Source organism: Diplotaxodon limnothrissa, linkage group LG13 (assembly GCF_057381915.1).
Source record: "Diplotaxodon limnothrissa isolate DT_005_m linkage group LG13, D_limnothrissa_male_GT1.1, whole genome shotgun sequence".
Classification (NCBI taxonomy): domain Eukaryota; kingdom Metazoa; phylum Chordata; class Actinopteri; order Cichliformes; family Cichlidae; genus Diplotaxodon; species Diplotaxodon limnothrissa.
In genome coordinates, this window is record NC_140608.1 from 18,020,966 (window position 1) to 18,047,032 (window position 26,067).

A 26,067-nucleotide genomic window follows, 5' to 3' on the forward strand; every position below is an offset into this window, starting at 1 on the left:
TGCGTCATCACTAAAGACCTTTCGTGTCTGCCCCTCGTGTCATAACATGTCGCCTTTCAACTGAGCAGTGTGGCAATGACAGCCCAGTTCTAGCTGAATTAAACGTGTGAGTCGGGTATTACTAAGCTGCAGCCATGCCTCGGTACGAGCTGGCCCTGATCCTGAAACAGATGCAGCGGCCGGAGACGGCGGCAGCTCTGCGAAGGACGGTGGAGACGTTAATGGAGCGGGGCGCCTTGGTGAGAGACCTGGAGAACTTGGGAGAAAGACAGCTGCCCTACAGAATGACCAAACACAACCAGAGGCACAGCCGAGGGACTTACTTTCTGGTGGATTTCTACGCAGCTCCCAGCATGCTCGCTGGCGTACTGGATCACCTGCACCGTGATGTGGACGTTGTGAGGCCCACTGTGCTGAAGAAAGACGCCCAGGTCCCCAACAGTAACTGCTGCGGACCCCAGAAGTGATTAAATGTAAGGCTTAATGAATGGCGGTGGTGTTTAAAATCACTGGTGCTCAGAGTGAAACAAAGTGCTGTTTTATCACCACAGCTGTCTGTTACATGCGTGTATTTTTGGGCTGTAGTAAAATATGAAATACTCTGCTTTATCAGCCACTTAACTCCATTAGAGAAATGGCAATCAGAAGCACAGTTGAGTAGTTACAGTAGTGAAAACTTATCAGCGGTTTATTGAAGAAAATCGCTTACACACACACACACACACAGTGGATGAGAACAAACCTCATGCATGTAATAAAGTGTTTTAGCACTGATGATTAATTCGACCTTTAAATAGCCCAGACAGAAAGGAATACCGCTGTTTATTTGCGGGGGAAAGTCACTTCTGTGATCTTGGATATCAGGGAACAAGCAACCGAATACAACCTCTAGTAACTGATTTAAAGCATTTTAAACACATAAGAAAAGAAAAAAAAACAGACAATGTGTCTGTGAAGGTTCTCAGTCATCCGTCTGGACTTCTTTAAGTTTTCTTGAAGATGTTTCGCCCTTCATCTGAGAAGCTTCTTCAGTTCTAAGTGCAATTGGTGGAGAGTCTTGGATTTTAAGCCCTATGGGAGTGTCCCCAAGAGTGTCATGGACCCCCTAATGATCCTCTACCTAATCGCATGAGCCAAGGTGTGAAAACGGGTGTAGGTAACAATCAGCCAAGGCTTCACCCTATCATGTGATTTTCTGAGGTCAAAAGGCCCAGGATGTGAGTGGGCTTTAAGGCGTCTGGAAAGGGATCTCAAAACTGGATGGCAGACAGTTGGTGTTGTAAGCCATGGGCTCTGTTCAAAGAGGGTCGTTCACAGTGGACATTAGGGGATCCATGTCACTCTTAGGGGGACACTCCCATAGGACTTAAATATGGGACTTTCCACCATTTGACATTAGAAGTGAAAAAGCTTCTTGAATGAGAGGTGAAACGTTTTCAAGCAACTTTAAGAAGTCCAGACGCTGTTCTATCCAAGCTCCTTAGACTACGATAACCTGGATGACTGAGAACCTTCACAGACATACCAACCTCAAAACTGGATTATAGATGGCAGACAGTTAGTTTTGTAAGCCCTGCTCATGTTCACAGTGGACATAGATGGCTTCTTTCACTCCTCTTTCAAACCATCTGTCTTCTCTGTCCAAAGCATTCCTCGCTGCACTGTACAGCATACACCACGTTGTTAAGTTTCTGTTTGGTAGTTTTGTCTTTGAGATGAACCAGTTTTTGTCTGAGTGCGTGGCTGGGTCTGAAGTGCACTGGGATCTCGTGCTTGGAGAAGACTCCTGAGTTTCTCTGATAAACCTGCTACATAAGGGATGACAGTATTGTTCCGTTTGTCCCTCTGATTCTCCCTAGTTGGTGTCTGACCTTCTTTTCTGTGCATCATTGCTGCACAGGGACAATAATTAGAAAAAACAAACTCCCCCATGTGGTTACAACAGATGGTTAAGTCCATTTGGTTGTAAACTCTGTACCTAAACCAGCTCCACCCTCAGCCTCCTCGCTTGCTCATACCAGAAAGGAATATGATATAGTGTGATAATGTATTAAAACAAATTAACCAAATTCATTAAACCAGTTGTTTGCTTTATAGCTTTAGTGACTGCAAACTAACTTATTGTGAAAATGAGGCAGGAGTGTAAAAATGTGAATGAATATTACAAAAGTATTTCAGTTGTGTGTTTGTGGACATGACCATCACACATGAAGTAGCCAAACACAAAGATAATCCTCTAAATAAATGATCAGTTCATTAGTCACCATCCCTGTAATATGTGAGTGTATTACTTTACTACAAGTTCATACATTTGGTTCATATAAGATTAGTTTGCACAAACACAGTGTCTGTATTTACTTTGTTTGCTTGCTGATTTGTAAGGGAGGATCATTTTGCATGTCTGCAACAACAGCAGATCCACATGAGATCCTCCAGACAAACATAGATGTGTATTAAGCTCTAATAAGAGGTCCTACCCTGAGTTTGTACTGTCCTCCTCATCTACCCCCTACCTACAGATACAGCCCTGTCATCTCTCGCCTTGCCTGCAGGTGTCATTGTTGAAGCAATTTAATCAGGATTTAAATGATTGATTCTTTCCACAAAACCATTAAAGTAAAAATATTGAGCTCCCTCGTGCCTCTTGAAAACAGATAAGCACCCCCCCTTCTCCTCCCTCCATCTGTTTGTCTGAAATGGATTTAACTAGACGTGTACGCATACACAATGATATTATAATAGCTTCACTACATATATTCCAACAGAAATATGTGTGATAGGACAATAATGCCTGATAATTACAGTTGACTGATAAATCTTTCAGCCTCTACTAATAAGTGTCTGTATTCTTTCGCCATGAAGTGATTAATTAAACTATTAGTTAAAATGCTATAATCAACAGGAACTGGGAGTAGGGGATTTTACTGTTAAGTCTGAACTGACCTTTTAATACAGTCGTTGTGGTGCTCTAATATAACCACAATACTATGCATCAGTATTTGTGTTGATCGACAGTGGTGGTTGCTAGGGCTGTGCGATATGACCAGAATCTCATATCCCGATATAAGAATTCTATCGTCCGATAACGATGTAAATCACAAAAATGTAACATTTTCTGTAAATTCTGTGAATCTCGGGCAGCTCGACTTGCGAAGTGTTTCCAGCTGCGCGTCCTTTACCCGGAGTCGAGTGTTTTAACCGATGCATGAAACGATACATTTTTAGAGAGAAGTTGTAACAGCCGCTGTTTTCTTAGTATTTATTACACGGCGTGCTGCGGGGAAAAGCCTGTTCTAACGTTTGAGTCTAAGGTTTATTTTTTTAGCACCTGGCGGCTCTTTTGTAATTCTCATCCGTAAATAATCTGCTCTTTCACGTGATTCGGTTTATTTTGAAAAGTCTCAACAGGATCTTGAGCTTTATTGTGAAAGGTTTATGTGGAACATAAACAAGCGGACACGCGAAGGTGTTACTGTCGCTGTTGTAGCGACAACGCATAAAAACAGGCGCTTGTCCGTCAGTAGTGTGGTTATATTAAATATAAGAGAAAGAGAGAACTTTAAGAAATTAATATAGCCACTACAGTGACCATCAGAACGATGAAAAAATATTGCCGCAAACAGTTTATTTTGCGACACCACGAAACAAACAATGGCGTAAAATGAAGATGTTTTTATATCGTCATCGATATATATCGTTATATCGAACAGCCCTAGTGGTTGCTTATCAGAGGCCGGTGTTGTTTTATTTCAGAGTGCTTTTGTTTAAACTGTAGAGAACAAAAGACACTATTGTTTGGGTTCTCTGATACATTTAGGAAGAAATAAGTACACTTCCTGTGCTGATTAGCTCTTAGTTGTCATTAAAGGTGAGCACTTCCCTTCAGTTAACAAAGGTGAAAAATTGCTCCTGTCACAACACGTTAATATTGACTAGGGCTGTAACTTGGATAATTCCATTAAAAAACTTCCCCAGGAGAAATTATTTTCTCCGATGTTTCATTTAATCCATGTAAGAAGAGCTGTTTCTCCCACATTTGTGATTTAAAAACAGACCTGCATTAGAAACATATCTAGGATCACATGTGTGAATAAAAAGAATGACAATTAAAAATATCTTTTTAAATAAGACAGAAAAGCCACGGGGCGGAGCTGTTGCAGAGATGGTGCAATCAGGTGGCGTGAACGAAAACATGTTTCGAACGTTCAAAATAGCAGTGCTTGTTCGTGTAATCACCACAAAGGCCTTTACTGGGAAAAACTGTCCTTCATCAAAACCATTGATCAACAAGTGCAAACAGGAAGAAAAGTGAACTTTCTAGCTGCTCCCACCCACCGCAGTTTGCTTAACACAGCAACACATCTACAATAAAGCTATAGAAATTACAATAAAATTATATTTATGCAACCGAACTTTTAACTTAGTCTCATACAATGTTTAAATAAGACAGCCTAATGGAGGTTGACTACAGCCATCCTTTCTGTCACACTGATGCCAACAGTAAGCAGGGGTGAGTCTAAAGGGGGGGGATGGGGTGTACTACACCCTATTTATTTCAAGTCTTATTTCAAGTCTACTAATTACATTCTATTAATGTTTTAAAATATAAAGCAGTCTTATTGGGCCAATAAAACTTGAACCACTTACCCAGTGCTGTTCGACTGGCCCCTGAATTATTCTAACATTAGTAATTAACATTAATTATTTACGTCCACGCTATCAGAACTTCTGTGTTATGCCGCAGGAAACGTCGCATCAAATAACAGGCCAAACCTCAGTTCAGAGAATCCCGATTAGCTCGCTTTTCTTCTTTGCAGCCATCACATGCTTTTTTACAGACACACACTCACTGCTACACTACCACACTTAAACACACACACCAAATCTACCTCATCCAGGAGACGCAATACTGTCAGAACACCTTCCAAGAAGATACATAAGTGGATAAGTGAAAGAAAATGGTTGGACAGATGGACGAATTACTGCATTTGTTAATATTGTTTTGATTTTAACATTGTTAAAAGAAGTTTAAAATCTGACTTTTATGTGGCACGCAAATACACTTAAAAAGGTTTGGTTCTTTTGACAAATATTGCATGCTGCTCAACTGTCAAAAGACTTGCCTTTTTTCTCTTCTGAATATTTCTGATAGCTCAAGACTAAAGTATTTCTTAGTATTTCTCAATGAAATACTACTGATGTTAAACGAACTGACTTGTTGATTGAGAAACGGACAGTAAAACAGAAATCTCATGGAAAAAAACCTTCACCGCAGGCTCACATGAGTGAACTTTAACTGCACTAACAGAAGCCACAGAAATAGAAATCTATACAAGATCACATGAAACTTAAAGAATTCCATGAGCAGCTTTTATTGATCAGTGACAATATTTCTGAATACGTCTACACGCAGTAGACAAACAAAGTCAGTCATCGATATTAGTATGCTCAGTATTCTCTCACTGCACATTTTTAAGTGTGTTATCTCAGGTTCATGCTGACTCTGCTGTAACGTTTAGCCCTACATAATGTTTGTTCTGTCTTTCGCAGGTTCCAACAGATCACATGCAGAAGATGACTCATGTGACACTTCCTTCTTTCACCTATTTCATTAGCTGCATGCATCGACTTGGATGTAATATCATATGTGATAATAAAATACTTTTTTCTATCCATTTTGCACTTTTCCTTTTTTGTCAAGCATTTGAGACACTGCTTCACATGATGGTTAGTCATGTGATGGAAGTTTCAGTTCTTTTATTGTAGGTGTGGTTTATGCAGGGTTTTTTTAAGCCATTAAAACTTGATCAACTGTCTCTGGGGAAAAAGCCGCTTGTTGTTGCTTCAGTTTTCTCTCTGGACTTTCTTGGTTCTTTGAGCAGTATTTGTTGCCTAAATCTCAATTAAAGTATAAGTACACAATCATGGTATTTATTTTGTGTAAGACAACATTGAATTAACCAGGTTACTAACAAAAGAGCCAGCCAACTTAACTGATGTCGTTATGTATATACAGTGGATGCAAAAGTTTGGGCAACCTTCTTAATGGTCATTATTTTCCTGTATAAATCGTTGGTTGTTGCAATAAAAGAAAATGTCAGTTAAATATATCATATAAGAGACACACAGTGATATTTGAGAAGTGAAATGAAGTTTATTGGACTTACAGAGAGTGTGCAATAATTGTTTAAACAAAATCAGGCAGGTACATAAATTTGGGAACCACAAAAAAAAGAAATGAAATCAATATTTAGTAGATTCGCCTTTTGCAGAAATTACAACCTCTAAACGCTTCCTGTAGGTTCCAATGAGAGTCTGGGTTGTGGTAGAAGGTATTTTGAACCATTCCTCTTTACAAAACATTGCTAGTTAATTCAGGTCCGATGGCTTTCGAACATGGACAGCTCTTTTTAACTCGCACCACAGATTTTCAATAATATTCAGGTCTGGGGACTGAAATGGCCATTCTAGAACATTGTACTTGTTCCTCTGCATGAATGCCTTAGTAGATTTTGAGAAGTGTTTCGGGTCGTTGTCTTGTTGAAAGATCCAGCCCCGGCGCAGCTTCAGCTTTGTCACTGATTCCTGGACATTGGTCTCCAGAATCTGCTGATACTGAGTGGAATCCATGCGTCTCTCAACTTTGACAAGATTCCCAGTTTCTGCACTGGCCACACAGCCCCACAGCATGATGGAACCACCACCGTATTTTACTGTAGGTAGCAGGTGTTTTACTTTGAATGCTGAGTTCTTTTTCCTCCATGCATAACGCCCCTTGTTATGCCCAAATAACTCAATTTTACTTTCATCAGTCCACAGCACCTTATTCCAGAATGAAGCTGGCTTGTTCAAATTTGCTTTAGCATACCTCAAGCGGCTCTGTTTGTGCTGTGGGCAGAGAAAAGGCTTCCTCTGCATCACACTAGCATACAGAATCTTCTTGTGTAAAGTACGCCGAATCGTTAAATGATGCACAGTGACTCCATCTGCTGCAAGATGCTGTTGTAGGTCTTTGGTGCTGGTCTGTGGGTTGACTGACTGTTCTCACCATTCGTTGCTTCTGTCTATCCGAGATTTTTCTTGGTCTGCCACTTCGAGCCTTAACTTGAACTGAGCCTGTGGTCTTCCATTTTCTCAATATGTTCCAAACTGTTGAAACAGACAGCTTAAATCTCTGAGACAGCTTTCTGTATCCTTACCCTGAACCATGATGGTGAACAAGCTTTGTCTTCAGGTCATTTGAGAGTTGTTTTGAGACCCCCATGTTGTTACTCTTCAGAGAAAATTAAAAGAGGAGGGAAACTTAAAATTGACCTCCTTAAATACTCGTTCTCATTATTGGATTCACCTGTGTATTTAGGTCAGGGGTCACTGAGCTTACCAAGCCAATTTGAGTTCCAATGATTAGTTCTAAAGGTTTTGGAATCAATAAAATGACAACAGTGCCCAAATTTATGCACCTGCCTGATTTTGTTTAAACAATTATTGCACACTTTCTATAAATCCAATAAACGTCATTTCACTAATAAGATATCACTGTGTGTGTCTCCTATATGATATATTTAACTGACATTTTTATTGTAACAACCAACGATTTATACAGCAAAATAATGACTATTAACAAGGTTGCCCAAACTTTTGCATCCAACTGTATAATATAAATATAATAAACAAAAAAGTAATAGCACATAATTATAGACTGTAAGATGCTAGCAGGCTGGGCATACATGGAACACCATAACCATTGTATACAGGAACATCTGTGGCGAGTATGGCGTGGAAGTGCTGAGGTCAAGATGGGACACACCCACTAGGGTGGTTGAGAATGACCAAGCCAAGATGCTGTGGGACTTCCAGATACAAACTGGTGATGGCTAACCAACCAGACATTGTAGTGTTAGACAAGCAGAAGAAGATGGCTACAGTGATAGATGTAGTTTTACCTAATGACAGCATCGGAGTGCTCGGTGCAGTGACACGCAAGCTAGGCGAGTGGCTCCAGCAGATTCCAGGAACAACATCCAAGATCTCCGTCCAGAAGAGCGCAAGACCCTCAAGCTCCCAGACCTTTGCTAGAGGACCAAAGCTTGAACGATAGGCCCGCCCATAGGGGTAAGAGGGGAATTTATATGTAGAATTTAAATGCATACATTTTGATTACTCGATATTCTGTCCACATTTCAACAATCAAAACTAAATGTATTTATTTGATTAACTTTCAACTTCAAATTCTTTATTAACTAAAAATTGTTGACTACTTTCTTGGCCCACCACGGAGCCCTCACTGTAGAAACTATGCATTTCCCCTAGATATCTGTACAAATATTACAACTACTTAAAAATCTGTTTAGTCAAAAGTTCTGGTTGCTCACAAGTGTGTTTGAATTAAAAACAACAACAAAACAAAACAACCCCCCAATCGGCGTTTCGAGGTACTATGACGGTAGGCTGAGAGTCACATGTTTCGATCAGCTGACCGTGAACCATAAAGGCATCAACACCCTCGCGCTCTGCATTGCAGTGCTCGCCCTTCTCCAGTCAATCCTCCCCGACAACCAACACAAACACAGGGCTCGGAAAACAGCGCAGTCATGCTGCTCCTAACTCTTCTTTTGGTGTCCTCAGGTAGTATTAACAGAAGTAGACAAATAATGTGTGTGTGTGCGCGTTTTTTTTTTAACACTATAGGTGACCTGATTTCGACAGATTTTGGTTGTGTAACTATGTGCGTTTTAACATCAATAGGCGGAAGCGTATACCGGGAATTATTTTTTATTTATTTGTTAATAAAGTAACCTGGGATTTTGTTTTCAGTATATAATATATAAATAATATTCTACAAGTTTTATAGACATATTTAAAGCGATGTCAAGTGAATCTTTAACCGCGTGACTTTGAAGTTTATTGTTTTACCGTTGGCCTTAGCTGTGCTAACTCAAGCTTTTCAGCTAATGCTAACTAGCTATTTCAGCTAACTAACGTTGCTACATCAGTTACCTAAAAATAGCGTTTACGTGTATAAATATGGTAGAACACTACAATAGAAAACCGATCAGTCAGTTACCTGTTGTAGACCCCTGTTTAGCCCAGGCTATGTACAGTATCTGGTGCTTTGTTGACTACTGGTAATGTTGAAGGGGAAGTTTACGTTTGATCTACTAAAGCAACACTTTCGTTTCACCCACACCGAAATGTTGAATTTGAAACTTTCTTTTCAGTCTTTGTTTCTTTTAGGGGATTTTGGAACGGGACCTATACTTGTGCTTCACTTTGAGTCGTGTTCATGGGTTTATCCTTATATTGTGATAAAACTGTGTCACCAATACCAACCGTTTATTTCTGCAATGAAACCAAATGTGCCATTTGGACTATGGACTATCATGACAGAAGCCTGGTTTCCTTACTGACCATTGGCAGAGCTGTTTTATTCACACACAGACTTCTTTGATTTAGTTACTGCTTAGTTTCACCTGAATTTCTGGGTGAAACTAACTTCAGTGTTTTACATCCACATTCCTGCATTGGCATTCCTACTCCCGCATGTTTTGGGCTTAGTCATATTGTTTAACATGTGTCGTGTACTTTCTGCTGATAGTTGGTGGTTTGGATCACAAAAACAGTGTAGCCTGTCTCATTAAACAGGTTTATACCACAGGTTACATGCTGATATTGCAAAATCCAATCTGAATCCTGCTTAAAGCCTGTTGTGCTTTACTGGGTCATGTGATCGTGATTACTCACCTCAAGTGTTTTTCTGTTGTTTTCTTTCTTTCTTTCTTTTCTTGACTTTATAGAAACCCAAATGTAGGCTTTTAGGTCACACAGAATTTGACTTACTGTAAAACTTTTTCTTGCCATAAAATGCAGAACAGGCAGTTTCTATTGTTGTCTGCGTCAGAACAGCTTGTCATTTTGTATAAAAAGCATGTGACCCTGCATACACTGTAGCTGGTGATTGAAGGTTTGCTGGTTCAGCCTGTCCTTCGTTGCTCATTCTTGGCCGTTATCACTCAAGTCTGCTCACTGGCCTTGAAATCCAATAATCAGTGAGTGTAAGCTTACTTTTAGTTTGTCACAATTTTTCAAATGTAGGTTTTGTGACATGCAAATAGTTTGGATCTTCATTTCAAAACCATTAATGGGCAAAACAGGAAACACTGCATGCAAAACATGCCTTCCTGCATCACTTTTTCACTTCAGCAAACATGAAGAACAGTAAAGGCTTCTTTTTTGCATTGAGCTATACACACAACCCCTCACCCACCTCCCCCGATTCCTACTTCTGCAATTGTGATGCACGAGTGAGCAATTAAATTCCCCTGATGTGGTCATGCCAGAGATAGACATGCTAATAGGGTTTTAGCCCCCCCCCCCCATTAATGGTCATAAACCTTAGCAACCCACAATCCTCAGTGATTTGTAAATTATCTTGGTTTTAAGTGAGCTTTATTAGTATGGAGAGACAAGGGTGCTGAAACACAGACAAAACATAGAAACACACGACAAAAAACGACAACAAAAAACCCCTCACTACTTTCTGAAAAACCTCTTAGAACTCAGCCGACATGGTTAACAGCTGACCTTTTGTCAGTCATCTTTACAGAGTTGTTTAAAATTCAACCTGCAGGGCAGTGTCTTATTGAAATCATACTTTCAGTTGAGGAAGTTGGCCTTGAATTTCCTTTCTGTGGTATGAAGTCCTGCTTGATAAAGTCATACTTTGTATTTTTGGTCTAATCGAGCTAGTTTAGCCTATTTTAAAACTTTAAACATAGTTGAAGTATAACATAAAAGAAGAAAATGACAACCCTGAAAAACAAATGTATCGGTTTCCATTGCTGTCATATACAGCAGTGGTGAACTTGCTGAGGAATATGATTTTGTTATGAGATTGCTTTTTGATCTCTCTGTAACTGCTGCTTTAGATTTCTGCAGTGAATCTCTGTAAAGGTTTAAGATGTAACCTATGTAAGTGGTGTCTGACACTGTTGCCTGTCAGAGGTTGTCCTAGTCTTATATTTGGTGTCATGGCTGACACCAAATATATATTTATATTATAATATATTTCTTTTTTTTTTTCTTTTTTTTTTTGCCCCAGAGTCCCCACTCTTTATTGTAGTCCTATTTTTATCCTTTCACCACAGAGGCAAATATATTTGTCCCTCAAGTTCTTCCACTTCTTTGTACATTCCCTCACGTCCATTCTGATAGCTAAAGTTATCTCCGTCCAGGAATTTGCTTACATTCGTGAGCACTCATGTTGCTACTATCATCAGTATTCCTTGGTTTGAGGTGATGATTTAACACAAAAGTATAAATTGTCTGTCAAAGCATGACTCGTTGTCCTCTTCACAGCGGTGGCAACTCCTCTGCTGGGCACTGAGCAGTGTGCTCGTGGCCCCCCCTACTGGTGTAACAATGTGAAAACTGCATCTCTGTGTGGAGCTGTGACTCACTGCCGGCAGAATGTGTGGAACAAACCCCAGATGGTGAGTGACCTGTGTATATATATTTTTTAATTCCCCAAATGGCAAACTGTTCTGTTCTGCTTTCTCCTACATTGAAATGTGTAGTTAGGCAAACATGAATTTATTTTTTTTGTATTGGGATCTTTGGTTTACTTAAAACATTTTTAGCAGCTTTTTATTTACACACTCAATACTCTGGTTTCAGAAATCTGTGCCATGTGAGCTGTGTAAAGAGGTTCTGACTGTGGTTGGGCAAGTACTGAAGGAGAATGCCACTGAGGTAAGGCCAAAAGATCCACAACTTGGGGGTTTTTTTTGTTGTTTTTTTTGTTTTGTTTTTTAAATAAGAGTTTCCTGCAACCACACTAAGATTTAAACATTGGTATTTGCATATTTCTGTGACTGCAGGCTGAGGTCCTAGGGTACCTGGAGAAGGCCTGCCAACTCATCCCTGATCAAGATTTGAGTAAAGAGTGCAAAGAGAGGGTGGATGACTACTTCCCCATTCTCATGGGAATCATCGAGGGAGAACTGGTGAGCTTCTTGAATCTGTTTGTGCAAGCTTTCACTTTAAATATAGGCGGCCATCCGGGCTTTTAGCATTTGGACAAAAAAAATTCATTATTGAGTTTGCCTTAGAGTTATACTGTCATAAGGTTTACATTTTGAACCATATTGAATGCTTTCAAATATAACCCATAGATTCTTTTAAACATCGTTTGCTTTGTCTGTGCATTTATCATTCTGCTCTTATTAGGACTGTAAGTAAATACCCCATCTGTTAGTTCTTTCTTTCTAAAGGGAAACACAAGTGGTTGTGTGACCAGAGTGCACCCAGCTTAAAAAGGGCTATTGATGGGGAAATGAGTTTTAACTCAAAATGGGAACAGAGTAGTCATTGTGCAATACTAAACCCATGACTAGGAGCATTTAGTATAGTTGTCTTAACGCACACCTGCTACAGCATTCTTGGGGGGGGGGGGGGAGAGAAAGGAGAATCCATTTAGTATTTACTAAACCAGTTTGTTCGCACAGGAAATGCAGGCTTTTTTTTTTTTTTTTTTTTTTTTTTTTTTTTTTAAGCACAGTCGAATTAAAGGATTTCACTTCTCTTTAGGCTAATGTGTGTGGAAGCAAAGTGTTTTGGTCAAAGGGAGTTTAAAATGGGGAAGGTATTGAAAGTAATATGAAGTTGTGTTTATTAGGATGATCCTGGCGTGGTGTGCGCAGCCATGGGACTCTGTCAGTCACAGCAGGCAGCCCTGGCTAAGGTTCAGGCCCAGCAGCAGCTCTTGTCCAATGAAATACCTCAAGTTGACCTTTCCCAGCAAGTGTCTCCCTTCCTCTTCAATGTGCCCGGGCTCCTTTATCCTCTGGAGAACCACAAAGAGGAGGCTTCCAAACAAGAGTCTCCAAAGCAGGTAAGCTTGAAATGTCCTCAACAACAGGGTGGCTGTAGCTCAGGTGGCAGAGCAGGTCAGCCACTAATCATAAGGTCGGTGGTTCGATCCCAGGCTGCATCCTGGCTGCATGTCAAATATCCTTGGGCAAGATACTAACCCCATGTTTGCCTACTGGTGGTGGTCAGAGGGCCTGGTGGCGCCAGTGTCCGGCAGCCTCGCCTCTGTCAGTGCGCCCCAGGGCAGCTGTGGCTACAATGTAGCTTGCCATCGCCAGTGTGTGAATGGGTGAATGACTGAATGTAGTGTAAAGCGCTTTGGGGTCCTATGGACTAGAAAAGCGCTATACAAATGCAGGCCATTTACCTGCTGTTAAGTGTACTCTTTATTTGGCACTGAAACTTGCCTGTCTTCTTTGTAGGAAAGTGATACGGTGTGCGAGGACTGCATCAAACTGCTGACTGATGCTCAGGCAGAGGCCAAAGCCAATTCTTCATTTATCGACTCTCTCATTGAGAATATTGAGAAGCAGTGTGATATGCTGGGGCCAGGCTTGGCTGACCAGGTAAATATCCCATGTGTGGGTTTCTTCACCACACCCAGGAGGGAGAAAAACAAAGCTTTTCTAATACCTATACTTCTGTCTTTGCAGTGTAAGCAATATGTTAGCCAGTATGGAACCCTGGTTGTTCAGCAGCTCATGTCTATGGTGAGTCTTCTGGTTCCTTTTGATGATGTGCTTTAACCTTCTGTTTGACTTTTTTGAAGCTACAATGTGGCTTTAATAGTTATTTCATTGTAGTACTTAAGCTTAGAAGCAAATGCAGCAATACATTTTTGTAGAACAGCACCACCTGGCCTGCTGACTTAAACTTGGTCATGTTTGCTTGTTCTCCTTTCAAATTTTATCTTCTTACTTTGTTTGTTTTCGCCTGTGTTCCTTTGTTACTTTTCTCCTCTCCATTCATGTCTTTTTGCTCTGTTTTCTCCTACTCTGGGTTTTGTATGCTGCTCCCCAGGAACAGGTAGGTCATTCTGTGTTCAGCCTGTAGCCTTTTAACCCTTAGCTCTTGAGACACGTGCGAATGATGGTCTAATTATACTTTTTTTTGAACACTGGGCTTGTTTGGTTAATGACCTGACACTTTGGTGCCTGTTTGAACACTATGGAGTAGGGCCACAGTCAGAGCATGCACTTTACTTGGTTCTTGTGATATGTGCCTAGGTTATGTTAGTTTAAAGAATCAAGTCAGCTATGAGGTGCACTGGTCTTTCCTGGTTCTTCATGCTGCACCTGAAATGACAGTTTGTGTCACCATGAGTGTGTGTGTATTGCAGTGTGTGTGCTGGTAAAACAAAGATGTAGTAGGTGTATGTGCATAAAAACTCCTGCATATTGCATGGGTGGCAATGTGGAATTTTTATGCTATAAGCATGAAACTTTACTTTAAATTACTTACCAAAACAAAAACTTTGGCTTTTAATCCTGAGTAATTTTGTTGCTTCCTTCCTCAGCAACCCAGAGAAATCTGTGCCTTTGCTGGCTTTTGTGCTGGAACGAAGAAATCCATTCCCATGATGACACTTCAGGCCGCTAAGACTGTGCCCGCCGCCAAGGTTTTCCCTGCCGCCAAGCTTTTCCCTGCCACTAAGGTAGACTCTGCTGCAGAAACGTCTGGCAAGGTATAGTATGTTGGATAGTGTACAGTGGTTAATCGTGATTTTTGTATTTGATATTTATTTTATTTAAAAAAAAAAAGATAATTAAAGACTGGTCGTATAGCAGTATATTGCACATGCTAATGAGCCATACCCTGTGTCCAGCCCATGGTCCGTGTCCGTGATTCCCCAACCTGTACCATCTGCGAGTATGTGATGAAACAGTTGGAGAGCATGGTGCAGCAACATTCTACAGAGGTGGGCTGTGTAACACTTAATATGTCCAGTATGATCATAAAAATAAGCTACAAACTGCTGCCAACATAATACTGGTGTGGTTTGCTCTGCTGACCGACTAACCTGTCTGTCCTGTGCAGGAGGAGATTATTCACGCTGTGGAGCAAGTGTGCTCAATCCTGCCCTCCTCTTTGAGTTCCCAGTGCAAGGATCTGATTGAGACATATGGTCAGGCTATCATTGATCTGCTTGTGCAGGAGGCTGATCCCAAAACTGTCTGCACAGTGCTGGGACTTTGCAATGGTCAAGGACGTGCATATGTTGGTAAGTTCTTAGTCTTCAGAGCACGCTCTATGCAGATGTACATTGTGCTTTAGCTAGCTGGAGCCTATCCTAGCTACCCTAAGGCAAGAGGCATCGCTGGACAGATTGCCAGGCTGTTGCAGGGCTAAACATTTAAGCATTTAAATACATGGATGGATAATCACTCCTAAAACTGTTTCACAGTTGCACTTGACAAGCCCCGCTTTAAGGTCGGAGGCTACTGTGAGGTGTGTAAAGCTGCAGTCAGTTACATCGACGGCATCCTGGAGAAGAATGCAACAGAGGCTGAGATTGAGGAAGCTGTGAGAAAAGTATGCAACTTTCTGCCTGACTCTTACAAGACTGAGGTGAGTAGATGTGCTAATTAATCTTGTGGAACTCTTTTACCTGTCCTCATGTGACACCCTTACATTTTAACTGTGGTTTGTCAACAGTGTGACCAGTTGGTCCAACAGTATGAGCCAATTCTTGTCCAGCTGCTGCTCGAGATGCTTGACCCAGACTTTGTGTGCATGGTAAAAGGATTACTTATTTCAAAATGATAATAAAGTTAACTGGTAGTATGTTTCACTGGACTTTAAATGATTAAATGCTGAAATAGGAATGTTTTTAACTCCAAAAACCATACAGCTTACATCGAATGCTGAAATGTATACATTTTTGGTCATTAGCAGTAAATGAGATTGTTATGGCTTAAACTGCATACCTGCAGCTTAGTTTTTAACGTCTGAGGTTTTTTTTGCGTGTGTTCTAGAAATTGGGAGCTTGCCCTGGTGCTGCACACAGACTGCTGGGGACAGAGCGGTGCAGCTGGGGACCTTCATTCTGGTGCAAGAACATGGAGACCGCACAACAGTGCAATGTGAGTAGTTTGAAATTTGATTGAACATATTTTTGGGTATCTTATTAACCATTTGGTGTCAAAATGCCACTGGAACTGATTGTAAACTGTTTAAGCTCAACCTTACTCTAATACGTCTCTACAACCACTTGTTTTTGTCTTTCAGGCCGTGGCTCATTGCCAACGCCATGTGTGGGTATAGAGGACGACCCATACAAACTGACCTGTAGGGAATTAAACAGAAATACTCTAGTGCTGCATCCCACTGTTCATTTTTGTGTTTAAATTAACTTTGATATTTTAAATGATGTTATGGTGGAAAGGGACTAGTGTTTTCTTCTTTTCCCCCTCCAACAAAGTATTGGATTATAGTGGCACACAATTGCTTCACTGTCTGCTTTTCAAAATTGGCATCGTTTGAGTTGCACTTGGTTTTTCTTTTACTGGGAGAGGTGAAAATAAGAACACAATTTTCACATTTGCTTTCTTCTCTATGGTAGTACTCTTTGCAAATACAAATGATTCAGTTCATTAGTTGATCTGTAAATCTGCAGTAATAAATTTCTCTGAAACATATTTTGTAGAGATTTGTTTTTATGAGCTAACACTGGAGGTTAATCAGAGTGTAATTTGAGTTCACTCTTTAACTGTTTGTAAATCTGTGTGCTTCTAATGCACTAAACTTCTCAGAATTAAATGTCTGCTTGAAACGCTGAGGTAATTGTTACAGTGCAAACTTTTTAACAAATAAAGCGATTCCCAATCTATTGTTTGGTTTTTTCCTTGTATTGTGACTGGAATTTCCCTCAAACTTACTATGGTGAAAGGACTGGTTCTTGTATAGCGCTTTTCTACTCAGCCTTAGCACCCAAATCTTCACACAGCATTCCTCATTTATACAAGTCCTTTACTTTTAATGCTTTCTAATGTTCACACTCCAGTGGATCCACCCATCAAAGTGACATTTAGTATCTTGCCCAAGGAAATTTGGCATGCAGACTGGAGCAGCTACGGATGAAAACACCAACCTTCTGATTATTAGATGGTGTTGTGTGGACTGAACCTGTAAAAAGATGCTCACACATTTAATTGCTGAGATATCTTTAAGAGTCCAATTTCAGTCTGTTTTTCTACATGATAAAAAATAGTATTTATTATTAGGAAAATGTGTAAAACGTCATAGCAATACAAATAAAGTCCAATATACACACCATCCAGTGGGTGTTTGAGTCTTTGCTGGGCCTATTCTTTGCTGCTGCACTTGATCAGCTCTGCTCTAAAGCTTTGTGTGCTGTCTGCTGCAACCTGAAGAAAATGCTAGAGACTCAGATTAAAGAAGCTGCGAGGAAAGTATGGAACTGTCTCTGACAAGACAATGGTGTACTTGTATTAAAAACTAATGATCCTCACACAAAACCTCTTCCAGAGTTTTATTTGTTGTCCATCAATACAGCCAGTAGTAATGTAGTACAGCAAAACGCATTGAGAAGTAAGGCAAACCACAGCATGTAGATTTGTTTTTTTAAACTGTTCATCAAGATGTGTCGAGGTTCATAGCAGGTAGACAGGATCAAGCCACATGTTCGAAATCCTTTAACCAAGTATTTTCACCCAAAGCCTTATTTAAAAAAAAAAAAAAAAAAGTAAATATCATTTTTACAATTTACCGAGTACTCCAAAATTGTCATCTGATTTTTAAAAATTTTAAAATCTGTTTCTTACAGACAGCAGTGATTACAAATCACTTCATAAATGTAAACATATTAATGCGAGGTATAAAGAAATTAAGGCATGTTGGTCAAGTGAAAAGCTTATTGGCAACTCCCCCTGAGCAGATACCTGACTTTACTGGTGCATGCTGCAGTTCTGATTCACCTGAACATGACCAGGTTACTGTGTACCAGCCTGATCAGATATAGTGCACGATGAGCACAGACAATGCAGATCCAACAGCCAGTCCCAGAGCGAGAAAGAAAGACATGATCACTCCTGTGGCCTCTGCCAGCTCTCGATGTACCACCTTTGGGCCGTAGATCATTGGCAGTGTGCCTAAGTAGCCATTAGAGAGACCCAGCAGGCAGTTAAAGACCACCGGATACGCATCATGATTGAACACTACTGTAAGGAGGTGATCCCTTGGCTGGTAGTTACAGAGCATGAGGAGTGGTACCATAACGGAGCGACACAGCACCAGCACAGGCAGGACTTTACTTGTGGGACCAGGGACCTGCAGCCAGGCTGTGGCCATCCTGCCACATAAATCTGCTACGTTGTACAGGAGGAAACAGCTAAGAGGCACAAAGTAAGTGGTTGTCCAGGGGCTGCCACTATCCTTGTTAACAGACTGTATTCCTGAGGATACAGCAGGGAATACCATGATGGAGACAGAAAAGACATAGAAGACACTCAGTCCGAGCAGCCAAATCTTCTTAAGGATGGGTCGCAAAGGTGGGGTTTTGTTTCCAGCACCTTCATCCTCGCTCATCCCACCTGGACTACTGCATGCCATGTAGTGTCTAAAGAATAAAAATGGTGAATTGGAACAGGTTCATTATTATTATTGATTTATAGTTGCTTCATCATTAAATACATTTATTTCACATGCATTTAATGCATTAACTAAATATACAATATGCAGAAAATGACTGGCACAGGTTAATTTAGAACCCATTCCAGATCTTAATTTATTATAATGGTTTTGAGGGGTTTTTAAACCCACCCTGTGTATGACACGAACACTGGTTCAGGTGAAATCACAAATAATGATATAAACTACACAAGAGCACATTTGTACATTCAAAATACAGATGTGGTTGGTGGTGTATTTAACCACATGGAAACCAGAACTACTGACCTTGAATATGCCAGCCTGGGCAACAGCAAATATGTGATGATGCAAAGCAGAATGAAGACATCCGCCGTGAGGAAATAGACCAGAGCGCTGTTTGTCACATCTTTAGCTATGGCTAGGTCCGCTATTGAGGCTAAAGCACTCAGTGTACCTCCCATAGCCTGACCTGAAGCAGAAAAGGAGCTTGGTTTAAGTATTGTGCAGTAGATAAAAGTCTTGCATTGTTGCCTCTTTAAATTGATTGTTTGTTTTCTTTTTAAATGTTATAAGCTTTATTAGAAAGCAGGCTGAAAGGAAATGAGAAAGAGAGGCAGTGATCCAGCATCCCAAATTCTTAATTCAGTGTGTTATATAATAAAAAGGGACTCAAAAATTGGGGCCATCTTTACTATAAGGGTTCTGGGAGACTTCAACAGAGCCAACATGAAGAAGGTTCTCCCCAAATACTATCAGCACATCTCCTTCCCCACAAGAGGTGATCAAACATTGGACCATTGTTACACTCCATTCAAAGAGTGCTACAAACCCCTTCCCCGCCCAGCTTTTGGTAAGGCAGACCATTGTTCCATTCTGCTGCTGCCTGCATACAGACAAAGACTGAAACAGGAAAAAACAGCTTCCAGGGTTATTTACAAATGGGACAGTGAGGCTGAGGAGGTCCTGCAGGACTGCTTTGAGACAACTGACTGGCAGATATTTGTGGATGCAGCTGATGGCAACATCAATGAACTCACAGACTCGGTCATTGGATATATTGGAAAGTGCATGGATGATACCATCACAAAAACCACTGTCTGCATATATCCAAATCAGAAACCCTGGGTAAATAAAGACGTTCGCGCCAAGCTAAAAGTGCAGACCTCTGCCTTTAACTCCGGGGATGCTGATGCATATAAAGCAGCCATGTACGACCTCCGAAAGTCCATAAAAAAGGCCAGAAAGGACTACAGGAACAAAAATGGAGTCCAGCTACCACAGCTTTGACACCAGGCGACTGTGGAATGGACTGCGCTGCATCACTGACTACAAGAAGGACAACACAGGCAGTGTTCAGCCCACTGCATCTCTCGCAGACGAGCTTAACAACTTCTATGCTTGTTTCGACGCAGACAACAGAGAGCAGATCCTCTACCCTCAGGAGGACAGTGAGGCAGCAACTTTAACTCTGAAAACAGAAGCTGTGAGATGGACCTTTAAAAAGGTCAATCCTCACAAAGCTCCAGGACTGGACAGCATCCCAGGCCGGCTACTCAGAGTGTGTGCAGACGAGCTGGCAGAGGTGTTCACCAACATCTTCAACCTCTCCCTGAGGCAGTCAGTGGTCCCCACGTCCCTCAAAGCATCCACCATCATTCCCGTTCCCAAAAAATCAGTGGTCTCCTGTCTGAATGACTACCGTCCTGTTGCACTGACATTCGTCATCATGAAGTGCCTGGAGCGGCTGGTCAAAGGTCACATCTGCTCCTCCCTCCCTGACACACTGGACCCTCTTCAGTTTGCCTATTGGACAAACAGAGCCACAGAGGATGCCATCGCCCTGGCAACGCACACCACCCTCACTCACCTGGAAAAAGGGAATACATATGCAAGGATGCTCTTCATTGACTACAGCTTGGCATTTAACACCATCATCCCCTCAAAACTTGCCACGAAGCTCGTCGACCTTGGGCTGGGAACACCAACCTGCAGATGGATTCTAAACTTCCTCACAAACAGGCCCCAGGTGGTGAGAGTTGGTAAGCACACCTCCTCATCACTCATCCTGAACACAGGTACGCCACAGGGTTGTGTGCTTAGCCCCCTCCTATATTCCCTGTTCACACACGGCTGTGTTGCTAAACACGAGTCCAACATCATCATCAAGTTTGCGGATGACACAACCATCGTAGGCCTCATCACAGACAACGACGAGACGGCCTATAGAGAGGAGGTGTCTGGAAAATAACCTGACTCTCAACATCAGCAAAACTAGATAAATGATAGTGGACTACCGGAAACGGCCAGTCAGGTAACACCAGCCCATCCACATCAACGGTGTCAAGGTCGAAAGGGTCAGCAGCTTCAAATTCCTTGGAGTCAACATCACCGAGGACTTCTCCTGGACCCTTCACACAGACACTGCTGTCAGGAAAGCTCGCCAGCGGCTTTACTTCCTGAGGAGGCTGAGGAAGTTTGGCATGAATCACCTCAAATTTCTACAGGTGTGCAATCAAGAGCTTGCTGACGAGCTGCATCACAGTTTGGTACGGAAGCTGCTCTGCCAGCAGCCGTAAATCACTACAGAGGGTGGTGAAGGCAGCAGAGCACATCACTGGCACGAGGCTTCCTGCCATTCAGGACATTTATCTCCAGCGATGCCTCCGTCAAGCACACAACATCATCAAGGACCACAGCCACCCAGCACATCAGCTGTTCTCCTTGTTACCATCTGGCAGACGTTACAGGAGTCTGTCGGCTCGGACTACAAGACTTAAAAACAGTTTTTTACCACCAAGCCATACGACATCTCAACCACAACACTTAAACACACACAACACAGTCCACAGGACGCACTCAGAAGCTACCCTGCAGCTTCACAAGTACTCTGTTTAATCTGCACTGGTCACGCCACTTTATTGTTATTGATATTTATATTTAAAAAGTGCAATACTGTAATTTTCTGCTGCTCATTCCTGTGCAATATCCCATCTGCCCTCCCATCATATTTCTTTTCAAGATTCTTATTTAATCACTAGTATACATTAATTTATATTTATAGATACATATATATTTAGTCATCTTTCCTCTTTTACCACATCTCTCTAATATTTTGCTCTTTACTATTTTTCTATTTATTTTATTATATTTTCTTCTACTGTACCATGCTGCTGAGTGACTGCTGCTCGTCAAACACATTTCATTGCAGTGTTGACCCTGTGCTAACTTGCATATGACAAATAAAACTGAAAACTGAAACTATACTCGTACAATGTGACGTAAGAAGTTACTACATACAGTGAAATCATCTTCATGAAGCAGCACATAATCAGGATTTGAAAACATGAGAAAATATTTGTGAGCATGCACTTTAATAAAAGACACCAGTGTCAACAAAAGACATCTCTAACTTGACTTGAATAAGATCTCTACCTGATATGAGGGCCTGAGAGATCCTCATGGGAAAGTGGCCACTGATCCCGAAAATGCTACCATAGAAGATGTTGGAGGCTCCGCTGACTACGGCCACACTGACCAGAGTGACGACTAAGAATCCCATCCTGTAGTTTGACGTGTCCACCTTCACCAGCGCTGTGGTCACCGCGAACACAAACAGGATCACAAACAGCGATGATAGGATTCGGATTCTTGAAGACACCCTATGCACACAAACACATACTGGGATTAGGCAGAAAGATCTTTGAGCTCTGTTAACATAATTGGGTTTACAAAAATAAACATGGATGTCAAATCAGCTTTTACATTTTCCTTCATACAGCGCTCTAACAGCCCAATCTTTTAGCTCTTTGGGGCATATATGACACTTATATGTTTCAGATCAACAAAATTTTAATATTAGTCCAAAGATAATCAAAGAAGATCCATAATACAGTTTGTAAATGATTATTATATTAATTAAAGGAAAATAACATAAACAAAAAAAACAAACTTAATTGCTAGTGTGCTTCGGATCAATGTCCTGCTACATAACTCAAGTGAGCCTGAGCTTCAGGACTGAACTAGTTACCGGACATTTTCCAGTTACAGGTGGAGAGAAAAATTCATGGTCTCAACAATTACAACAAACTGTCCAGGTCCTAAAGCAACCAGAGACCATCACACTACACTGTTTGACTGTTGATATGTTGTTATTTTCATGAAATGCTGTGTTAGTTTAATGTCAGATGTAGCGGGACTGAAACCTTCCAAAAAGTTCAACTTTTGTCTAGTTAGTTCACAAAAGATTTCAAGATGTTTTTTGGCAAAATGTGAGACGGGCCTTCGTGTTGTTTTTGGCCAGCAGTGGTTTCCTCCTTGGTCAAGAGATGCATCGCCCTGAGAAACTGTGTAGGGGTTGAAATGAAATGAGAATGTAAAAACTAATATTGATGATCTGAAACATGTAAATGTGATGAATATGCCAAAAAAAACAAAAAAAAACAAAACAAAAAAAACCTACCAAAAACCCCCAAGAAATCAGGAAGGGAAAAATGCTTTTCCACAGCACTGTAACTGTTTTCAAGTTCATGAGCAGGAGAAACCATCAGAGTTGGAAGTAAACAACAAAGACAACAAGGGAGAAAGGCAACTTCACTTGACCAGATTTCACCCCAAATTTGAGGTTCTCTCAAAAAGGCCCCATTCATCAGAACCCATCCACAAGGCTACCATGGTAAAACCCTCTGGTCAAGTGACCCATCTCCCTGAGAAATGTGTGTAGAGGCTGAAAGTGATGCAAAAGTCACATGTATCCTCATTTGACCATTCACAATGGATTTACTTTTTTCTCTTTTTTTCCTTTTGTTGTGTTGTTTAAACATGTGATAAACTATTACGCACACACGCAGTCTGGCCTAATGTGACACAGCTAGCCTTTAATTATCCACCCCAATAATAAACACAGCTGAACAAAAATCCAGAGAGAGGGTGAAGAGACACACTAGATCAAATGTTCCAACATAAATTAGATCACCGCTGCCCTGTCCTTTAAGAACCTAGACAGGACAAATGTGACATTGTACCGTCCAATCATCCAGTAACCGAACAGCAAGGCTGAACTGTGAAAGACAGAAAACTCTCAGAGAGGACTGACCTGTGTGTGTGTGTGTGTGTGTGGGGAGCTAACCTGTTAACAAAAACGTAGTTGAGGATCAGACACAACACAGAGGGCACAGTGGAGGCTATGGACAGATAACTTTCAAAGTAATCCTGTGAACAGAGAGATAAAAGAAAACATTTTTAATCAGTATTCACTTGAATAAAAGCAGAGAGTTATGGATGCATGTGGCATCTGACACACAAAAGAAAAAGGAAGTGAAAGGGGAGGGTGAAACGAATAAATAAATCTGTAATAGCCATTTCCTCCAAGTATAAGCAAGTGTTTATCTTGCAAAATCAAAAATTAATCAAGACTTAATGGAAGTTTGCTTTATGTTTTTCTTACACATTAATGCATACAAGTGTCACCATGAGTGAGAACAAATGAACAAATTCCACAATGCCTGGGAGCAGGCTGCAATGGTATTCAATCAGATGCAAAAAGACAGCAAGTCATATGATCTCAGACGGGGTTGCAACAGCTTCATGTCACAAGCATGCAGAATTGCCCAGATGTGTTTCTTCCTGTGAAAAACATGCATATCACGCTTTGTTAAGCACTCACACTGAGGTCCGAATGCTGCTCCTCGTTGCCGCTGTGATGAGTGTCGTTGCTAAGTTTATAGAGCCAGTAGTGTTTAGCTGTTATGAAGAAGTTCCAAGGCAGCAGGGATCCAATGCCCATCAGAAAGAAAATGATGTACACCAAATAGTACGAGTCCTCTGGACTATAGCGCACAGCCAAAGGTGGTGGGGAATTTTGGGGGAGAAGAGACGCAGAGAGGCTATGGTCTTCGCTCTCTTCGTCTTCCTCATCAGATTCATCATGGTTACCAAGTGCATTAGGAAGATATGATGAGTTAAGACTGGGGTGCACAGGCCCTGTACCGTCCATTTCCACAGACTGCGTGCCGGACACTCACAAAGCGAAGGTTGCAAAAGTGAAGAGCACCAATGCAGGAAGTTTTAAACAGAAAGCTGTGGAGGAGGAGAAGAAGAAAAATATGAGAACAAAACAAATTCACTGAGGAACTGACATTATATTGTTATTATAACGCTTACTTTTCTTAGAACTTGTCCACAGATGGGAAAAGTCAACCACGTTTGCTCGGAGCCCATAGTCTGGAGAGGTCACTGACGCTGACAGAAATTCCGGTGAATCAGCCACCTGACATGATCAATTTCATTCAGTCTTGCATCTTCCACATCTGTTTCTTTATAACATGTAAGAAATAAAAAAAAATATAAGTATCCTGTGTTTGTCACCACAGTATGGTCAGTAAACATTCACAGTAAATAGACAATCGTGACCTGCTGTGGACTGTCAAAGGAGACCAATGCCATTTCTTAATGGGCCACTGCAACTACGGATTTGAACCCACAACTAAATGCTCCATCAGAAGGAAAAGTCAGCATTTATGTCAATTATCATATTAGGGCATGTTCTTGTTGAACCATAATACTGGCTTTCGGCAATTTTATAAAGCGTCTCTACTCTTTTTTAAAAGTAAAGTATCACATGAAAGACGCTAAAAATAAGCGGCAAGTGATGCAAGCAGGACCGCTCATGAGACCAGAACAGAAGCTGCCTGAAGTGTTTGAACACCGCAGGCAGGAACAGACAAACGAAACAAAGCAGGTTCAAACTAGCACGGCTTTATCACGTCAAAAAGCGGGTCATTAAAGGCGACTGACGTGAAGCACACAGCTGACTTTGCATCTTAAAATCGTGATGTGCTGATGAGGAACAAATATTCACGTGATGCTTACCCACGAAAAAGCAACAGTAAGTAAAAACAGACTAAAGAGCCGCTTCTTTTAACAAAGTATCCTGCTAGCAGCAGTTTTTGCGACTCCCGGTGTTCATTGTAAAATTATTCAGCTCGTTTGTTGGCACTCTTCATTTTAAGGGTCGTTAATGGCGAAAAGCTGTCTTTTATTCGTTAACACCTACACGTGACCTAACAATAGATGCTAGCTAAGTGCAAAAAGAAACGTGAGCAACCTTCTCGACCCATACAAACTGTAGCTCAAGTAAAAATATTTTTAAATGTACCTTTCTCTGTGGACTCCTTCGCTGTTGCTTCTGCCTTTCCTTGGCGCTTAATGGACCGCCTCAAAAACTCTGGTCAGCTGACCAGGGCTGACAACAACAACAACATCATTTCCGGTAAAAAAAAAAAAATCTTCAAAGTTAAAGCCGTAAATATTTAAAACAATCACTAGCTGATTCAAACCATATTATTTTACAAAGTGGCAAAATAAAATATCGCCGAGTTACGCTTATGTGTATAAAACTCGGAGGCATTTCAAAATATGTTTGAAAAGGATTTCCTGCGCAGACCGACTGTGTGGGGTGATGGAGCACCTCTTCAACCTGAGGCTGAGGCTGGGGAGAGTCCCACATCTCTGGAAAACCTCCTGTGTTGTACCAGTGCCAAAGACTTCACGCCCCAAGGACCTCAGACAGACCACGTGACTTTCGCGCATTGC

General features: G+C 41.2%; 3 protein-coding genes across 3 annotated transcripts; 2 read left to right on the forward strand and 1 right to left on the reverse strand.

Moving 5' to 3' along the window:
* The first annotated feature begins 31 nt into the window (after positions 1–31).
* mrps6 (mitochondrial ribosomal protein S6) lies at positions 32–5,602 on the forward strand. Its single transcript, XM_085369487.1, has 2 exons — positions 32–473; positions 5,551–5,602. Exon 1 carries the CDS (start codon positions 135–137, stop codon positions 465–467), a length of 333 nt encoding a protein of 110 aa, XP_085225613.1. The 5' UTR covers positions 32–134; the 3' UTR covers positions 468–473; positions 5,551–5,602.
* Positions 5,603–8,501: 2,899 nt separating this feature from the next.
* Positions 8,502–16,716, forward strand: psap (prosaposin). Its single transcript, XM_085369417.1, has 14 exons — positions 8,502–8,625; positions 11,356–11,489; positions 11,674–11,748; positions 11,877–12,002; positions 12,674–12,889; positions 13,290–13,433; positions 13,521–13,577; positions 14,384–14,551; positions 14,693–14,785; positions 14,905–15,088; positions 15,272–15,435; positions 15,523–15,603; positions 15,843–15,950; positions 16,096–16,716. Exons 1-14 carry the CDS (start codon positions 8,592–8,594, stop codon positions 16,129–16,131), a joined length of 1,620 nt encoding a protein of 539 aa, XP_085225543.1. The 5' UTR covers positions 8,502–8,591; the 3' UTR covers positions 16,132–16,716.
* A 661-nt stretch (positions 16,717–17,377) lies between these two features.
* slc29a3 (solute carrier family 29 member 3) lies at positions 17,378–25,688 on the reverse strand. Its single transcript, XM_085369418.1, has 7 exons — positions 25,631–25,688; positions 24,637–24,788; positions 24,140–24,552; positions 23,603–23,685; positions 21,910–22,136; positions 18,784–18,946; positions 17,378–18,445 (listed from the first exon to the last, which is right to left on the reverse strand). The coding sequence occupies exons 3-7, from the start codon at positions 24,467–24,469 to the stop codon at positions 17,839–17,841; spliced, it is 1,410 nt and encodes a 469-aa protein (XP_085225544.1). The 5' UTR covers positions 24,470–24,552; positions 24,637–24,788; positions 25,631–25,688; the 3' UTR covers positions 17,378–17,838.
* Between the last annotated feature and the right edge of the window lie 379 nt (positions 25,689–26,067).